This window comes from Juglans microcarpa x Juglans regia, chromosome 7S, assembly GCF_004785595.1.
Source record: "Juglans microcarpa x Juglans regia isolate MS1-56 chromosome 7S, Jm3101_v1.0, whole genome shotgun sequence".
NCBI lineage: Eukaryota > Viridiplantae > Streptophyta > Magnoliopsida > Fagales > Juglandaceae > Juglans > Juglans microcarpa x Juglans regia.
The window spans coordinates 16409467-16429913 of record NC_054607.1 but is presented as its reverse complement, the minus strand read 5'-3'; the positions used below and the strand labels follow the sequence as shown (position 1 = coordinate 16429913).

The window sequence follows — 20447 nt, the reverse complement described above, 5'->3', positions numbered from 1 at the left end:
GCCCCCGCCCCCGGATGTTGCCCCAGATGCGGGCGGGTGGCCCCGCCGCCCGCATCTGACGGGCGGGGTGATCCGCCCCGCCTAACGGAGGCGGGGCGGAAGCGGGTCGGGGCAGCGGGGGTGGGGCCCCGCTGCCCACCCCTAAGGCATTGTCGACAATTTTGTCACCACCTGCTCCAAACCCCACTTCCTTTTTGCGGACTTCACTGCTTTTCCAATAGTGTCACCTTTGTGATTGGCCAGTAAAGAAAACTTTTTTGTGTAACTGTCAATTACTATCTACAAAATGAGTAGTCAAAGACATATAGTTCAAGTTTTGGACTAATGTCCATATATTAGTGGCGAGACAAACTTTTTGACCTTTCAATAAGTTTCTTAACTAATCTCTCTATACACTGTATAATTTAAGAACATCATTCACCACAATGTAGTAAGAATGGATGTTAAACCTAGATTCTAAGTATTTTGCAAAGGCCCGGAACCCTTTACCCTCCACAAATCGAAAGGGTAGCTCTTCTATTATGATCATATGAGCTAAATGAGTCTTACACCCTCCGGATCATACTTCACCAATCCCTTCAACGTACTTCCCAACTACTCACATCCGTCATCTTTCTAAGTCTAATCTTCAATCTATATTGACTTTTTTCAAGTCAAAAATGTCTTGTTGGACTCTTTTTGCATTGTTATTCTAAATGACTTTTTAATTGAAATGTACCATGCCATTTATAGTGACATCCGTAAACCTTACCACAATGATTAAACTTTATTTGCAGGTCATTGGGGTCACCATAAGTGTTTTCACATGATGGAAACGAGTTTTTTCTTTAGTGGACTCATGGGTGTAGGGTTAGGGGTAGATGTGGGGGAGCTAGTACTAGTACTAGTATTCAGATTTGATGAACTATCCATGGATTCGACAAACAATCAAACACCTGATGATGCAAAAACAAATCACACAAACTGTTTTGGGGTTTCAAGTTGAAACCTCGAAATTGCATGTGTTTCAAGATTGAAACCCCTAATTTAGGGTTTCAGTCCGAAATCCTAACATAAATTAGAGTTTTGAATTAAAACCCTGAACTAATTTAGGATTTTGAATTGAAACCTTAAAATTCACAGCATCCAACGAGAATATGAAACAAACACAAATCAAACACCACAACATCCAAAATACAACCTCATCCGCCATTGAAACAAATTACAATCCCATCCTCCATAGTCCATGAAAAAGGAAACAGATTTTGGAGTCTCAAGATACTTACAAAGATGGAGATAACAAGGGTTTCGGTGATGAGGAGGAACTGAGTTGAGAGAGAGAGGCTGAGAGAGAGAGAGAGAGAGCTGAGAAGCTAAGACCGTGATAGTGAGGGTCGAGACACTTGGGGTGGTTTCATTAACTTTGTAATGAAATGACACCAATTGGGGATACAAAAAAGTCGTTAATCTAATTATATATATATATATATGTAACCAACCGTGGCATGCGGGATGAATTAGAGGACCCACCGCTCACCACTAACTAGAATGACACACTTGAGTACGAACGTACGAAGAGGTGAGTAATTCCAATATTTATTTCTCTTACCATAGAATAGGAAACCACAACATGGAAGAAAGAATGCCACCATATCAAGCAGATCATAGAAGGTATGCAAGAGAGTGGAAAGTTGGAGCATATTGTTGCCTAATAGGAACTATTACCTAAAAGGCGAGTGTCGAGAAATCGAAGGGAGAGATTAACAGGGAGATACTAGAGTAAAAGCCTCAGGAGGGAGAGGAATGGCAGGAGGGAAAACCCTCCCTCCACCCCATAGTAGCCTACCATAGACACACCAACCTTTCGATGAGATCAGAAGTATCAGTGGAGGATTTTTCAGGGGAGGCGCATTGTTGTCCATCGAGAAAGCACATGCTCGGAAGACCAGGTATGAAGAAGTGTTTGTTGTGGAGAGGCCCTAGAAGTAAATCAGAGGGGAGAAGCTTGCTCCCATATCCTTCAGTGATGAAGATTGCGAATGGGCTCTATACCCGCACAACGACACCCTTGTGATAACCTTATTGGCTGCCAATTATACCACACGTAGGATCTTGGTTGATAAAGTGAGCTTGATGAATGTTCCATTTTGGGACACATTAATGAATATGGGCATTGACCAAGATAGGTTGTGACTGACACTTACACCCTTCAAAGGCTTTTAGGGGAACCAGTGCAACCCATCAGTGTAATCACGTTACATGTTACTGTAGGCAATAGGCCCTATGCAACAACGACAATGACAAACATTTTGGTGGTAAAAGCCCGCTCATTATACAACTCTATTATTGGCCGCCTGACTCTAAACATGATGAGGGCGTTTACCTCAACGTATCACCTGAAGATAAAAATTTTTATAGCCGCGAGTGTCAAGGAGGTCTGTGGTGAGTAAGTGTTGGCACGTGAATGCTACATGCAATAGTTTAAGAATGGGAGTGTAGAGGTCCATACCACTGAAGAAGTGACTAAAAAAGTAATTCACCTACCCCAGAGCCCATCAAGTGAGTGATAAAGACTTGAGATGAGGAAAGTTTGAAACAAAGAGAAGTCGGTGAGCCCTTGGAGCTAGTAGCTTTGTATCCAGACTGACCAAACACAACAACTGGATAGGGAATGAATGGCACCAGAACTCAGAGAGTAGATCAAGCAGTTCCTCATCAAGCATAGAGATGTGCATACATGGAGTCACGAGGACATGCTTGACGTAGACACAGAGGTGATAGAGCACTGCCTTAGTGTTGACCCGAAGGCTAAGAAATTAAGGTAGAAGCGGAAAAGATTCAGCGTGGAGAAAAACACAATCATAAAAGAGGTAGAATGCCTCCTAGAAGCATGGTTCATTCGAGAAGCCCATTATTCAAAATGGCTCTCTAATATCATGTTAGTGAACAATGAGAATGGAAAGTGGCAGATGTGCATAGACTTTACCAACCTGAACAAGGCATGCCCAAAAATAGCTTATCCTACGACGTATCGACTTGATATTTGACTTAATGGTAAAAGATAGAATATTGAGTTTTATGGATGTCTATCCAAGTTATGATCAGATATGAATGTGTAATGGCGACCAAGAAAAAAACATCCTTCATAACGAACAAAGGACTCTATTGTTATTAAGTGATGTCGTTTGACTTGAAAAAATGCATGGGCGGCATATCATCGGCTCTGCGTGTTTAAAAGGTAGACCACCACGTTACATATTTGAGAGAGACCTTCGTCATATTGCAAAAATATAATATGAAACTCAACCCGGCCAAATGTGCCTTTGGTGTATGGTCGGGCAAATTCTTAGGCTTCATTGTGTTAGAGTGGGAATTGAAGCTAGCCTAGAAAAGATAAAGGTGATAATGGAGACGAAACCTACCCAAAATCTGAATGAAGTACAACAACTAGTAGGCAAAATAGCAGTGTTGAATAAGTATGTGTTGAGATCAATTAACAAGGTCTTTCCATTCTTTTGGGTGCTACGGAAGACTGAAAGTTGAGATAATGCATATGATAGGGTATTTGAACAGTTAAAAGCCTACCTATGTAGCCCTCCCCTTCTCAGCCAAACCCATCAAAGGAGACGCTCTACATGGTCTTGAAGATTAAAGCATGAATGCAGAAATAGTTTATATCTATGGTCGAATCTAGTAGTACAAGAGGGGATTTAATGAATTGAAGTGAGAAGTTGAGGTCTTTTATATCATATGTTCGGCCATAGCTTGATTTATATGAATTTGAGTTTGCATGTATGCTAAGTTGTCATCGAAACATGCATCTTAATATCAAGAATGGATTTTTTAATATAAAGTGAAAACATGATAAGTAGGACACTAGAGGGATTTGGCCATGGATAAATTTTGATGAATATTTATTTGTAAGTGATTAATGTAGAAGCTTAAATCTTTAGGCTTGATTTAAGAAATGAAGTAAAAATGTAACTATAACCTCTATACATTTTGGCCAATGTCTAGTGGAGTTTGGATCCTAAAGTTGTGTGCGCAAAGGAAGAGATCTAAAGCATTGAAATCCATAATGCATATCACTAACCAAGAAATAAATAAAAATTATAAGAGACCTACTTGGAGTTTCAACCATATAAGGAGATAGTACCTAAAAAATTAAGATTTTAACCACAAGGATATACAAGTTTTAGAATCATAAGGGTAAGAAAGATATAAGAATAAATCTACTCTTTTTTAGGCAAGAAAATTTAGTAAGGTATAGGGGCTAAAGTGAAAATGCAGAAACTTAAGGGATCAAAATATAAATATTAAAAGACTTAGGACAGCTTGTAAAGTCAAAAGTTTAGGGAGTAAAAATTAAATTATCAAAACATATGACTTGATTATCTTCACTAACCTTATATACAAACACTAGACAAACAAATGAGTATGTGGGATTACTAGCATTCTTGTCAACTATTGTTAAGTTCTCTCTTATACTTTGTTAAGTTATTTTATGCTACCTTCATAATTACAATGGCATAAATGATTACTTGTGGAGATTAGTTTCCCTTGCTCATTTTCTGAACTGTACATTTAGGAATATTCTTCTTTGTAATATTCATAGGTTAAGAAAAAAATGAAAGTCATGATCCCGCGGAGAGCAGAAAATCCTAAGAAAACTCTTGAGGCCACTAGGAGGATAACATATTATGGCAACCTTTGTGGCTGAGTGGGGAGTATCCAGCAACTCTCGAGTTGCATTAAGAGGATAAAGTAAACTTTGAAAAAACCTTGCAATTGGAGTGTAGAGTATGTATTAACTCTATGGCCGAGTAGAAGAATAAAGAAAATCCTAACAAATCTTGCAGTTAGATGGGGAGCACGTGGAGTCCCATAATGCAAGTAAGGGTTTAGGTATTCGATAAAGAATAAAGAGAAAGCTATAAATTGAGAATGCTACCTTTATTTAGTATGTTATTTTTCATTATTGTTGTAATTAACCTAATTTACTGAATCTTGCGCTACTTTTGATAACTATTTTCCAAATCAATCATTGCAATGCGTTAATTGTTACCGTAAGGGATGATTGGTTGAAAATCATCAACAATTCGACAACTAGCCAGTATTAGGCAAAAAGCCACCAGATGATAGTTAACAGTGGCATGAGATAGTTAGAATATGATGGTTGGTAGATCCCATTACTTTTTTAGAAATGCTACTATGTCGTCACAACAGTATTGATGTGGCACCACCACCTGGTGCCACGTGGTTTATTAAAAAAAAATTCAAAACAAAATGGCATTTGAAAATCAAAAAAAGAGGAAGACTAAAATCATAGGTTCTCTTTACCCCTTTTATGTTTATGTTTTTAATTTTTTTAATAAACATATTTTGGTGCCATGTCAATGGTGTGACATGGTGCCACGTCAATGGTGGTTATAAAAAGTTAGAAAGATATTACTATGACACTCTAGTTATACCAATTACTTTGTCCCATCGATGTGGCACTATCACTTGGTGCTACGTTGCTTATTAACGAAAATTAAAAACACAAACATAAAAGGGGTAGAGGGAATCTAGGAATTTAGTCTTTCTCTTTTTGTGTTTTAGGACGCCATTTTGTTTTGAATATATATATTTTAATGTTTTTTAATAAATCACATAGCACCAAGTGGTTATGCTATATCAATGGGACAAAGTGAGCAGTAAATATGAGGCGAGAGTAACATTTCTCTTTTAGTTATGATGAAAAAGTTGATGCTTTGACTTTTTGACAGGAGTGTATGATTAAAGTATATAAAAGACTCATTTATAGCCCCATCTGCCATCACCACAAAATCCGCTGATGATACACAATCTGTCACAAATGGAGATCATGTCAAGATTATCACCTCCAGAGATCATGCCACGATTACAATGTCAATTACAAAGAAACTGATATAGTCAATATTCAACCAACTAGTTTTTCTATTTTTCCTTTCTAATGTACCGTTGAAAAATATCTCACTAATTATGGATTGCATTTATTAATAACGTATATAGAGTAGTGTGTGTACACATTTATGGTCAGCGGGAAACAATTCAATTTTTTTCAAATTCTTTTATTGTATCTGAGTGATCCTTGACCACTGTCGTCTAGTGTTTTTGTTCTCAACAATTATTTATCCATGACTTCTTCCTCCAATACAAACACTTCAGCAAGCCTGAACCCTCCCATTGTCACACTCACTAATATTACTCATCTGATCACCTTTAAACTTACACGTAAGAATTATCTCTCGTGGAGAGTTCAACTTCTTCCATTTCTCAAAGGTCAGTTGCTTTTTCATTTCGTTGATGGCTCTCGCACTCCTCCACCACCAATAAGCACCAATTATTGTACTAATGATAGTACCCCTCTACTTATCTCTAATCCCGAATATGCCCAATGACATCAATAAGATCAACTCTTACTTTCGGCTCTAATTTCATCACTCCCAGATGGTATTCTTGCCCAAGTGGTAAGACTTCATACCTGTAGCGAAGTTTGGCCAACTCTGGAACAGTTATGACACTTCATTATAACTTTGCCTCTCTTAAGAAAGGAAATCTCTCTATTGCTGAGTTCTTCCAAAAAATGACATCCTTCACTGATACTCTTGCTACCATTGGACAACTTTTATCTGACTATGAATTAGTCTGTTACGTTATTGTGGGACTTGGATTAGAATATGATCATTTGATCACCTCATAGATAACTTGAATTGATCCCATGAACATCTAAGAAGTCTATGATCGTCTACTTAATTATGAGTTGCGTCTAGCACAACAACAACCAACACTAGACCTTTATGGTGCCTCTATCAACATTGTGTCCAGGAGCTCTAATAATCGTGATCGTTACAAAGGGAACCTCAAACAACTCAAATTCTTTTGGTTATGATTCTTGTAATTACACTTCTCAATCCTCTCAATCTCGAGATCGAGGATGTGGCCATGGAAACTCAAACAGATCACGCCCAACTTGCCAAGTGTTCACAAACTGGGTCACATTGCCTTAAAATGCTATCATAGATTTGATCGAGCCTATCAAGAATATAACCAAATCAAATTCAAGCTTTCATGACTTCCAACTCCACTCTACAAGATCAAACATGGTACACTGACACTCTAGCAACTCATCACCTCACCTCTAATGTTGGCAACCTCACATTTGCTATTGATGAGTATGTGGGCAATGATCAAATCTGCATAGACAATTGGGTAGATTTGCCTATATGTCATATTGGTTCATCTAATTTCTTTTCTTTTTCAAAACCTTTGTTCTTATGACAACTTTTACATATTCCATTTATCCAAAATAATTTAGTTTCCGTCAGTAAATTTACTAATGATAATCAGCTATTATTTGAATTTCATCCTAATTTTTTATGTGTGAAGGATCTAGTTATAAGGAAAATCCTCCTTCATAGACCAACTTAAGATGACCTTTATCTCTTCTCTCAGTTCACGAAATCCATGCATAAGATTACATTTCTTGTCGAGCAAGTCTCACTTGAAACCTAGCACTACAGACTTGGACATCCCTCTCTTTCCATAGTTCAGCATATTTTGTATTCTAATCACCTTCCTACTACAGGCAATAAAACATCTTTAGTTTGTGACTCTTGTCAACAAGTAAAAAGTCACTCCATTTTATTTGTCTCATTCTAGATCTTCTCATGTTTTAGATCTTATATTTTTGGATGTTTAGGGTTTAGGGACCTCCCCTGTGACTTCTAGGGATGGTTCTTATTATTATGTTCTTTTTGTTGATGATTATATCAATTTTTCTTGGCTATTTCCCATTACCCAAAAATCAGGCGTTGAGAAAATATTTTATGAATTTCAAAAGTTGATTGAACGTCAACTTGGGAGAAAAATGAAAAGTATTCAGACCGATTGGGGAGGTGGATACTGACGTCTCAGCGCATACACATGAATTGCCCATTGCCTCATTTGTCCACATACACATGAACAAAATGTGTTAGTTGAACGAAAACATACACATATTGTTGTAACTAGGCTTTTTCTTATGGTCCACTATAGTTTATCCAAACAATATTGGACTGAAGCTTTTCAAATGACCTATTTTCTCATCAATAATCTTCCATCACCCATACTTCAAAATAAATACCCTTTTTAGTATTTGTTCAATATGAAGCCCAAGGAGAAATTTCTCAAGGTTTTCGGATGTGCTTGTTGGCCAAATTTACGTCCATATAACTCTTACAAAATGGACTTTCGTTCTCAACTTTTTGTTTTCTTGGGCTACAATCAGTCACACAAGGGCTACAAATGTCTCCACCATGCCACTATTTGCATCTATATCTCTTGAGATGCTCGGTTTGATGAAAACCATTTTTCTTTTCTTAATGACCAGTCCACCCAGCTTGCTACTAACTCTTTGGACCATGTGTCCCATGTACATTTACCTTCAGTTTTGCAAGTTCCCATTCTTTCATCACGTGCAACTTCACTTGGTTCACAACTTGCCATCATGCATCAGCACATTAGCCCACCTATTGTCGAGTCTTCTCCCATGCGCTCAGCTAGCAATCTGCCACTTGTCAGCACACCTTGTGAGCCAACAAATACTTCATCTTCACTACAACAGATTGTTGAGCCTTTGTCTATACCTTGCTCTGATGCAACTCTAACTCAGTCTTTACCGTCTGCATAACCATCGCCTGAGTTGTTTGCCTCTTCATCTCCTGCTCATTCTGATAACTCTATGCGCACTTGATTACAAGATAATATCATCCAACCTCGTGTCTACAGGGATGGCACAATTCTATATCCTCCTCGTGCAATGCTTGTCTCCATTGAGTCTTCACAATCTGAACCCACATCGTTCACTATGGCCTCCAAGAATCTAGCCTGGAGAAATGCCATGAATATGGAGTTTGATGCACTATTACACAATTAGACTGAACTCTTGTCCCATATCATCCATCCATGAATATAGTTGGTTCAAAATGGGTATTTTGTCTCATGAGAAAAGCAGATGGGATTACTGAATGACATAAAGCTGCATGCTTGGTGGCTCAAGGTTACACTCAACAACCGAGACTATATTTTATTGAGATCTACAATCCAGTTGTCAAACCTTAAACCATCCACCTAGCGCTTACACTTGCTATCACTCGTGGGTGGCTACTACGACAATTAGACGTACAAAATGTGTTCCTCCATGGTGACCTTACTGAATCTGTGTTTATGGCTCAACTAAAGGGATTTCTGCATCCTCTATACCCCTAATCCCGTATGCAAACTCAATAAAGCTATCTATGGGCTTAAGCAAACTCCTCGTACCTGGTTATCACATCTTAGTCAACACTTACTTGAGCTTGGTTTCACAACTTGAAAGGTAGATAGTTCACTCTTCATTTTTTCAACTGCCACTATTTAGATTTTTATACTCATTTACGTTGATGATATTGTTTTCACAGGTTCTCACAATTTGCACTTGATTTTATATTAGAGCAACTTTGGGTTGGGCCACGAATAAAAGACCTCGGACCAGTTAGTTTTTTCCTGGGCGTAGAAAGTAATCCTCGGCTCGATGGTCTTTACCTCATTCAAACCCATTACATATTAGATCTTTTGCATAAGACTAATATGCTGAATGCTAAGCTCATATCCACTCCCATATCATTTGCCCATTCGTTGTCCAAATTTAATAGTGATCCTTTTTTAGATCCTACACTTAATAGGAGTACTGTTGAGACATTACAATATATTCTTTTCACTCGTCCATATCTCTCATTTGTAGTCAATCGTGTTTTCCAATACATGCACCAGCCAACCGTAAATCATTGGACTCCTGTCAAGCAAATTCTTCGTTATCTCAGGTCCACATCTTCACATGGGCTCCACATCTCTCGAAATTCCTTGTCCTCTCTGTAAGCATTCTCCAATGCAAACTGGGCCGATTATCTTGATGATCATCATGATCACCGCTCTATAAACAAATATCTCATTTATTTTGGCAACAATATGATCTTTTAGGGTTCTAAGAAACAACAAATTGTTGCTTATTCTAGCACTGAGGCAGAATATAAAGCTTTGACAAATTCACCTGTTGAACTTATATCGTTTCAAGGACTTCTCAAGGAATTGGGTATCTTTCTTCCTGAGTATCCAATTCTTATGTGTGATGATATTTGCATCACATATTTGTTCGTCAATCTAGTTTTTTACTCTCGAACCAAACATGTTGCCATTGACTTTCACTTTGTATGTGAATGAGTCTCACATCGTCAATTTGACGTAAGGTTAATTTCTGGAAATGAACAGCCTATAGATGTTTTTACTAAACCCCTTGTTATTGCCAAATTATCTCCTTTATGTGACAAGCTTAGCGTACGGTCACTCCTATTGAACTTTTTATTTTATTTTTATAAGAAGAACATAATATTAATGATAAACATTACATACAAATGCCAAGCCAAAAATTACTCCTATTGAACTTGAGGGGATGGCATCACCACAAAATTGTTGACAACTATAATCTCTCATAAATGGAGGTCATGCCAAGATGATGACCTCCCAAGATCATGCCACGATTGCAACGTCAATTATAAGAAAACCGACATAGTCAATATTCAGCCAAATAATTTTTTTATTTTTTCTTTTTGATGTATAGTTGACAAATATTCCATTAATTTATAAAAAAAAATAATATTTACAGTCTTAAAATATGTAAATATCACATATTTAAAAAATAAATAAATATGAGATCTACATAAAAAAAATTAATTTTATAATAATAGATCTCACTTTTTTTTTAAAAAAAATAAAAAATACCCGACATTTGCACAATTTATGAATTTATGTATATTACTCGTCTCAATTACGAGAGAAGTCGGGCATCAAAACGATAGCGCCTCCAAAGTCCAAACACAACCAGGGGTCTGCGCACAATCCCCAGTACTTCAGCCGAAACTCTGTAGAGAAGAGCAAAGGTGAAAGTGAGAGGGAAGTTATGGAGAAGGGAAGGAGAGTGGTAGTCTCAGCTTTGCAGTTCGCTTGCACTGATGAAGTCTCCTCAAATGTCGCCAACGCCGAAAGGTCTCTCTTCTTATTTCTTTATTTTTGCTTCGTTATCCATTTTGAAGTAAATACATATTAGAAGCACAAGTTGCTTGTTAAACTTGCTGTTTACTTACAAACCAATCAAGTTCACACCATTTTCTCGAGCACCGTATATATTTTCCATTCTCTTGTTCTATTCGCTCGCTTCATTATTTTATATCATTGTGTTTGTGAGTACGATTTGAACTCCATGTGTACTGCTGCAAATTTTATTTCTCAAGTTAATAAAAGGGTCTGAATTTGATGTAGCCTATGGACCAGACCAGCTTTTGGGGTTCTTAGTTCTGTTTTATTGATATTTACTCTCTCACAAAGCGTTGTACTCCGGTTTATTTTTTTTCTTTTTCATTCTTTTTGCTGCTCCAGTTGATTTAAGTTAATTTCTTGGATCAAATTGTGCCGGTTTTGACTATGTGGACTTGGTTATTGTTGAAATGGAGTGTACTCTTACTGTTTTGTCTTAACATCAAGATAGCTTCTTCTTGGTTGCACCAAGTAGTTTTGATGCGACCAAATGTCAATGTAAAATAGAAAGCAAAAAAACTATGTATCACTGGATGATTCGGCCTTTCACAACTTTAATGATTCAGTATTTTAGACGCCAACTTCAGTACTTTTTTTGTATCTTAACTAATATTTATTTGAGAAGTTCTTAGTAGCTTGATTGATGTTATGCCATCAGTTTTGTCATGCTGAGTTCTTGGTTTTTTGAACTATATACTTTTGCAATGCCCTCATGCTTCACTTTTTTATAACTCGAGGAGCTTTCTTTTTATGCAGACTGGTTAGAGCTGCTCACGAAAAGGGTGCGAACATCATTCTTATACAGGCATGTGCACTTGAACTTGTGATATCCTGCCCTTGTAGCGTACATCTCCTTAAAAACATTCATTTTAAGAAAGTAGTATTTTACACATCTTCAGAATGATACAATTATTCTGTTTCTTTACTTGTAAAAAACATTATTTCTGTTTCTTTGTTCTTATGATGGCTCTATGGTTCATGCAAATATATTTTTTTCCTGAACATCAAAACGCTATATCATTTTCGTGCTGGAGTCAGTTTAAAAATACTATTAAAATGCTCTGATTCATTCATGCTGCATGTCTAAGGAATGTATGGCTTGATGGAGTCGGAAAAAATACAGTTTTTTTAATAAAAACAAATTGAAGTTATTCATCAAAGTGTTCTTTGCAAACTGGTTGCTTTCTTCTTCATCATGTGCATCAAATGATGCTCTCATCTCAACCTATCTGCAAAAAAAAAAAAGATATCTGTTATTATTTTCATTACTACCATGAGGACAAGCAAAGAAGACTAGTTATTTGAAATGAAACCCTACATTTGAAAGTGAATGCCGATGTCAAATGTAGAGAAAACCAAACTACTAACTACTAAGTCATTTAATCTATGACATAAATAGAGAGGTGAATGAGACGGGCAAAAGAAGCATGTAAACACTGTCAGATGTAGAGAAAACCAAACTACTAACTACTGAGTCATTTAATCTATGACATAAACAGAGAGGTGAATGAGACGGGCAAAAGAAGCATGTAAACACTTGAATCTTCATCATATTTCCATTTTTTCAAATAAAAGTATGCATACACATCCTCAAAGCTGTTGTCACATTCTTATCAGAGAAAAGCTGCCTTACTTCACAGACCAATTGGCGTACAAATGAAATCCCCACCCATTAGCCTTCTCCCAGTTTCAGGTTTTGTCTCTAATTCCTTTCAAGCCTAATCTGATCCCAGTCCCATAAACCCAAATGATACATCAACAAGAAGAAAAGGAGCCAACAATAATAACTTGATTTCCGATTAGCATTTTTGGATTTGAAAGAAATGATTATTTGTGTAATGCTCCAATGGAAGGTTTCATTTGTAACCCTGGTCGGGCCAATCCGTCATATCGGGTATCACAATCTACCTCCTTTAAATTTCCGACGTCCTGGTCAGGCCAATCCGTCGTAGGTGGCACGGCTCAAGTCCAACATTTTTGGTTGGGATAGGCTTTGATACCATTTGTAATGCCCCAATGAAAGGCCAAAACCACATGGTCTATACTCTAAAAGGATTAGTCAATGATACAATTAGAGTTCCATTGAAACCTTATAAAGAGCAAGAACTTCTCATTCCCAAGCAATGTGGGATCGCATACACCACCTACCCTTATCCTCTTATCATATGGGGTATCATAATTTGGCTCTTGCTATAGAGAGATCCAATTTACAAGGCTGAAAAGGCCCCAATGATGTTCATCAAACTAAAAGTGAAATGTTCTTGTGCTTGTGATTTTGCTTTTCTTGCTGATTATAATCAGAAGTTACTTTTAAATATTTTAGTCCAAAACTCTGAAATACTTCTGCAACCAAAATTTGCTTTACTATATATTATCAATAAACTCAGTGACAATTTTGGCTGGGGATGGACAAAGAAATTAACAATAATATATGAACTTCCATTTGAAAACACACCAGAACCTTCGAGATACTTTTGTGTTTGAACAAGAGATATAGAGGAACAAATAGACATATGGACTACTAACAACAGAAACATTGAAAGTGACCAATTGAATTGTCTACAAAGTGAAATTTTCCATTCTCTTTCTTCATTGAATACATGACTTACAAACCCAAAACACACTCATAAGGATACTTATTCGAATGCATTGAAACCAAATAGAAGAGAAAAAAAGACTTCAGCTGCACAAAGTTCTATTATAGCAATCAAAGAATCAATCAAAAGTGAAATAAAAACTTAATAGAACATAACCGTTATATCCCAAATTATTCAAAACAACTAAAACTGAACTCAATAAAAGAGAGCCAAACATTTCCTCATGCCAGGCTAAAACTATCCCTGTAATCAACAACTAAACACCATAAAAACTCAAACTGCAACCTTTGTTCCATTTTTCTGTTGTTTTTGTCACCCTTCCCATCAAGCAAACAGAGACCAAACAAGGGCAAACAATTTGAAACTGGAAACAAAAGGCCGAACCTTTGTGAAAGTCAACTATTTTTCTCGCGCTCAAATTCCAACCCAAACCAAACACCAACCTACTTTAACTCTATTGAAATCTTATCTCTATCTCCCCAAAACCCAAGTCCCATCATCTTACAACAAAATTGAATGGGCTGAGTTTGCAAGGACCATTAATTTGGTTGAGTGGTGAGCAGCACAACCAAATAACAAGCAACTTATCTGCTAGTGGGTTTTTTGGGAAACATGCATTTACATTATTAAAGTTCTTTTAATCAAAAGTTGAAACAATTCATTCGGTTTGAGGTGGGGAACTTTCTCTAGATACACTTAGTTTGTGGTGGGCGATAGATCTAGACTCAAATTTGGCATGAGTATGATGCGGTGATAAGGTTCTCAAGGGAGCTTATCCGAGAATTTATGGAATCACGAATTCATAGGAAGCCTTGGTTGCAGATCTTCTAGAACTGTCAAGTGGTTGCTCCTCAATGGAATGTCACTTTCCTTAGAGCCGCACAAGCTTGGGAAGTTGAGGCATTCACCGAGTTCTACAATCTTGTGTATTCTACTAGAGTGAGGGTGGTAGAGGCAGATAGGATCATCTGGATCTGTTTGGTCATTCTTTTTTTTTTTTTATTGGCACCGGGTGTCCGGAAACAGCATCTTGACTAATCTTGGGAGTGCACAGGCTGCATGAAGATTCCTACAAGTGCACCTCGGGTAATTCAAGGGGCAAATCCCCCCAGTCCGATGGCCCCTAGAGATTGTTTGCACCCAAGGGGATTTGAACCTTAGACCTGGGGGAACATACCCCAAGCCCAAGGCCTTTACCACTTGAGCCAACCCCTAGATCTGTTTGGTCATTCATAAGTCTCTCATTATGAGCACCACCAATTCATTCCCATGGAGGAGAGTATTTTAAATACTAAGGCACCTCTTAAAGTGGCTTTCTTTGTATGGAAGGCTTCATTGGGAAAGGTCCTCACCTTAGATAACCTAAAAAGACAGCAGATTATCATAATGGATTGGTGTTGCATGTGCAAAAAGAGCGGGGAGACTGTGGACCACTTACTTCTTCATTGCAAGGTTGCTATGAGACGAAAGCCCTTTAGAAGCAGCTTTTTTTTGTTTGGACAGCCTCCCTAGACAAGATTCTTACTACAGGCAATTTGAGGAAACATCGAGTAATGGTGTTGGACTGGTGCTGCATGTGTAAGAAGAATGAGGAATCAGTGTATCACCTACTTCTACATTGTGAGGTGGCTAGGACCTTGTGTGATGGTTTTTTTTTTTTTGCCGGAATAGGATTATCTTGGGTCATGTCTTGTAGGCTGGTGGATTTCTAACAAGTTGGAGAGGACTTCAAGGCAATCCTCAAGTGGTAGCAATATGGAAGATCATATATGTATGCGTTGGTGCATTTGGTGGGAGGGAAATGATAGAAGTTTAAAGGATCACGAGAGGACAATGGATGAGCTTAAAGTTATTTTCTTTAAAACCTTGTTTTTATGGGTGGGGTCCTTTGTTTTAATGGTCTAAATGTCCATGATTTTATACTTTCGGTTGTAAATCCTGGTTAGGTACTTTTTCATGTATACTTTTTGTGTACTTGGGCTATGCCGCCTGTTCTTATGAATAAAATTCTTGATTACCTATATAAAAAAAAGGTAATTCCTTTCCCTGGAAAAGCATATGGAAGACTAAGGCCCCTAGACAGGCTGCATTTTTTGCTTTGATGGCCTTTTCTAGGCAAGATTCTCACTACTGAAAACTTAAGGAAAAATACATGGCAGTTGTTGAGTGGTGCTGCATATGTAAGAGGAGCAGGGATTTAGTGGATCATCGTCTACTCCCTTGCGAGATGCTTATGCACTGTGGAGTGACTTCTTCTGACAGGTATTACCAAATCTAATAGAGCTATTTTACTCTTGGAGAAGGTTAGCGCAGCCCTCAAATCGAAGCAGTGTGGGATATGGTTCGTATTTGTTTCATATGGTGTATCCGGAGGGAAAGGAATGATACCTTTGAGAATCACGAACAAACTCCAGAGGAGCTGAAAACCCTCTACTTCAACACCCTATCATTTTGAGAATCACGAACGAATGCCAGAGGAGCTCAAAACCCTCTACTTCAACACCCTCTTCCTTTGGATAGCTGCAATAGACTTCAATGGGCTTAACTTTTATGATCTCTTGTTTCTTTTCATCTTCTAGATTGATGCATTCCCTTTATATTGGTGTATTTCTTGTATACTTTATGTGTGCTTGGATTGCGCCCTTGCACCTGTTAATGAAATCTAATTACTTATAACAGAACGTAGTGGGCTGGAAGTAACAAACACCATTTTCTAGAAACAAGTTTGAAGTTTTTTGAAAACTCCAAACTGATTTCCATTTTCTGAGAAGTGAGAGAGAAGTACAACATTCCAATGCAGAATTACAGTAACGGAAAAAAATCAAGAGCAAAAAACATGAGTAAAAACAGGAGAAATGAAAACCTCGAATATTGCGTTCCACATTTTCTTCAGACTGGAATAAGTTTCCAAAGGCAAACCACGGAAAACAATCATAATCATCTGAGATATTCAAGACAGGAGTAAGGAAAAAAAATAAAAAAGCTATACCTTTATGAATGTATTGGATTCTCATGGAACTCTGAGCAAACCTTGGCAAGAATACCTGAAATTTATAACTCCCAATCATGTTTTGATCAGAAACTAATAACCATCATTGGAATTGTGTGAAAAATTAAAAAGAGAATAAGAAGAAAAACTCAAACCTTTGTGTCTGGATTTTAGAATCAAGACTATGAAAAGCAGTAAACATACAGATCTGCAAACACTTAGTGAGGAGTCGGTGGTGGCATCATGGAGACAAAGAGGAGTGTGTGTACTGTATGTGTAGGGTTTTGTGAAATATTGAATATACGTTTTTTTTTCTTTAAAAAATATTAATGAAAGATGCAGAAGGGGTCACATCGGTTTGCCGAAAATCTGTCCGAAATTCATAAGTCTGCCTAATGCATAACCCAAACCGAGCCGCCGCTTTAATGGAATGACATTTAGTGGTTCAGGTTGGATCAATGCAGTCAGGCAGTCCAGGTCAGTGGTTATTCACTGCCCTGTCTGGATGAACTTATTGTTCAGTGTTCCTACTACTGTATCATGTTTCTTAAGGTACATTATGGAAGCACTAACTATTGTGAATTCTGATCTTCTTATATATAATATTTTTTTTATTAAACCGATTATGGCTGTTGATGACTATGATATTTAAATTTCTAGAGCTTCTTTTAGCATTTACAGTTCTGTTGCTGTGGAAGGCAAATGTTTGATGCAAGTATATTGCATAAAACTAATGCTTGCCATGCAGATAATAAAAATGAACTAGATAAGTGGTGGTGTTTCCTCAAGTTCTTTGACTGAGTAAGGTTTACTGTTAATGGCAGTGTATGAGCTTTATTCTTCACTGTATACTGTTTCAGGAGCTTTTTGAGGGGTACTACTTCTGTCAGGCACAAAGGGAGGATTTCTTTCAGCGAGCTAAGCCCTATAAGGGTCACCCAACAATCCTGAGGTAAAGTATCAGAAAATCGCTTCTGTTATTTTCTTTACTGGTGAATGCTCTTACGCTGGATCCACTGTGTTATTTTCCCTTCACTCTCGATGCCTTGATCCCAACTTCGTGCAGTTGAACTTCTTTTATATATATATGTGCATGCCGTGTAGGATGCAGAAACTTGCAAAAGAGTTGGGGGTGGTGATACCCGTTAGCTTCTTTGAAGAGGCTAATAATGCTCATTATAATTCAGTAGCCATTATTGACGCTGATGGGACAGATCTTGGACTTTATAGAAAGTCCCATATTCCAGATGGACCAGGTATGCAAGGTGCAGAATTATTCATTTTCTTGAATCATATATATATATAATAACAGTATAATAATTTTCTCCTACAGGCTACCAAGAAAAATTCTATTTTAATCCTGGTGACACTGGCTTTAAGGTGGGTGCTTACTGTATGCTCAATTGATATGTAATACTGCCTTGGTAGATTCATTTGGTGGCCATTTTGATAACTAAACTTATATTAACAGGTATTCCAGACTAAGTTTGCAAGTATTGGAATTGGTAAGAAGTTTAAAGTACAGTAATCTTATATGTTCCGAGTATTTTTTTTCCTTTTCACGGCATGCTTGTGTTTTTTCATCTACCATTTATGCAGTGCAGAGAGGGTGTACCAGGGCTTGTTTGGAAAAAGTTTCCATCCCAAAATCTCATCTCTTCTCATTTCATCTCATCTCCTTCCCAAACATCACTCAAACACAAATACTTTCAAACTAATCATTACAACTTTTTCAAACTAATCATTACAACTTTTTCAAACTAATCATTACAACTTTTCCAAACTTTCAATCAAAAATAAAAAACAATTCAACTTTTTCAAATCCCCAAACAAAAATAATTTAAAAAAAACTATACTCCAATAATATTTTAACTTTATTATATTTTTTATTCAACTTTTTTTCTGTCCTTTCCCAAAACCCTATAAAACATTAACTCAAACTATCTCACTATTATTCACAAATTATCTTACTACTATTCACAAAATGCTCATCTCATCTCATCTCACTCCCCAAGCATGTCCAGTAATTTTAACTGGGGGCTTTAGATGTTCATTATACCTATGTTAACAGCAAAAATAGCAATTTTTTCTAATCAATAATTGCATCTGCGACTGAATTGAGATTATTAGTCAAAAAAAAAAAAAAAATCTGCAATGGAATTGAGCATAGGAAAAAACTAAGGTTACTACTGCATATTTTATGTCAGCAATCTGTTGGGATCAGTGGTTTCCAGAGGCAGCCAGAGCTATGGTTCTTCAGGGTGCAGAAATATTGTTTTATCCTACTGCCATTGGTTCTGAACCTCAAGATGAAGGACTTGATTCCCGTGATCACTGGAAGCGGGTGATGCAAGGGCATGCGGGGGCAAATTTGGTAAATTCTTTAGACTCGTAAATTATCAACTAAAGTACTGTAGTTGGTCAAAGGTTGGCCTAGGTTCTGGTCCTTTTTTAATTAATTTATTTTTTCCCTTGTTCAAGTAACCTCAAATAATCTAAAAAATGACCATAAAATATTAAAGTTTAAGGAGTTGCGATGTTGTTTAAAGCATACGTCATTCTTGTAACCTTTTTGTTGATATCTGTCAAGGACTTGATTGAATTTGTGAACTACAGTTCCCAACAATGTGGTGTTTGTTACTGAGACATTTTAAACACAAGGAGAACTAATATAGTTTGGACCAATTCAGGTACCTCTAGTAGCTTCAAATCGCATAGGAAAGGAGTTAATTGAGACAGAGCATGGAAAAAGTGAGATCAGATTCTATGGGAATTCTTTTATAGCAGGTACTCCATTTGTTTATCCGTTAACATTAGCAACGTCAAGAGTACTTTCAAGTACCAGGATCTATTGCATGAATTTGTATCCCATACGAATTGGTATATTCTGAAATTTGAATGCAGGACCTACTGGAGATATTGTCACAGCTGCTGATGATAAAGGGGAAGCCGTTCTTGTTGCAGAATTTGATCTGGATAAAATCAAGTCCAAGAGACATAGTTGGGGAATATTTCGTGACCGGCGTCCAGATTTATACAAGGTGCTTCTGACCTTAGATGGCAACAATCCTACACTGTGATACCACCCCTGTTACTACCTTGTTATTGAGATAACAAATAAATTACTAGCTATGTGTATACAAGGTGCTTACCTTAGATGGAAACAATCCTAAAAACTAAGGTATTGCGCCCTAAACAAGTTCGTCATTGCAGTTTTGTATTTGACCATTGGATATGTAGCTCAACTCCTTCAGCAAAGTAATTAATATCTTGAGATATGGATTCATGCGTTGAAAGACATGGATTCATTGTGTCAGCTATGTCTATGGCTTCTGTGAATCCATATCGCTCTATGTTCAAGAAAAGTGTAGCTTTAGTAATCTTGCAAAGAATTGGGACATAATATCTCGGCATGTAAATCCATGTGGTCAATTCAAATCTTTCTATGATGTGCTCAAAGCATCTCCAGAAGATTTTTTTCTCTCTTAAAATCCTCTCTGCTTTGCTCCAATGACACTGCAGGCATTTCATATCCCATTGAGACACGGATTCAAAACGAATTTGATGATTCTGGGTTTGTTATATGGCCTGGATGCTACAAAACGTACTTAAACATATACTCCCATCATGTTCGGAATCTTCTTCAAGAGGTTTGTCTTTGTTGCTGTCTAGTCTCCTTCGCTTAGGAAGTTCTTTATACTTTTGACGCATTTATTTTTCATTCTCCTTCGCATGAATCCATGCAAAGAAAA

General features: G+C 37.2%; 1 protein-coding gene across 1 annotated transcript; it reads left to right on the top strand.

Moving 5' to 3' along the window:
- Positions 1 to 10853: 10853 nt before the first annotated feature.
- On the top strand, positions 10854 to 20186 carry LOC121240736 (N-carbamoylputrescine amidase). The gene is made up of 10 exons (XM_041138268.1): positions 10854 to 11061; positions 11866 to 11914; positions 17556 to 17647; positions 17800 to 17951; positions 18029 to 18075; positions 18167 to 18200; positions 18903 to 19069; positions 19386 to 19482; positions 19600 to 19805; positions 19909 to 20186. The coding sequence occupies exons 1-9, from the start codon at positions 10976 to 10978 to the stop codon at positions 19773 to 19775; spliced, it is 900 nt and encodes a 299-aa protein (XP_040994202.1). The 5' UTR covers positions 10854 to 10975; the 3' UTR covers positions 19776 to 19805; positions 19909 to 20186.
- The last annotated feature ends 261 nt before the right edge of the window (positions 20187 to 20447 follow it).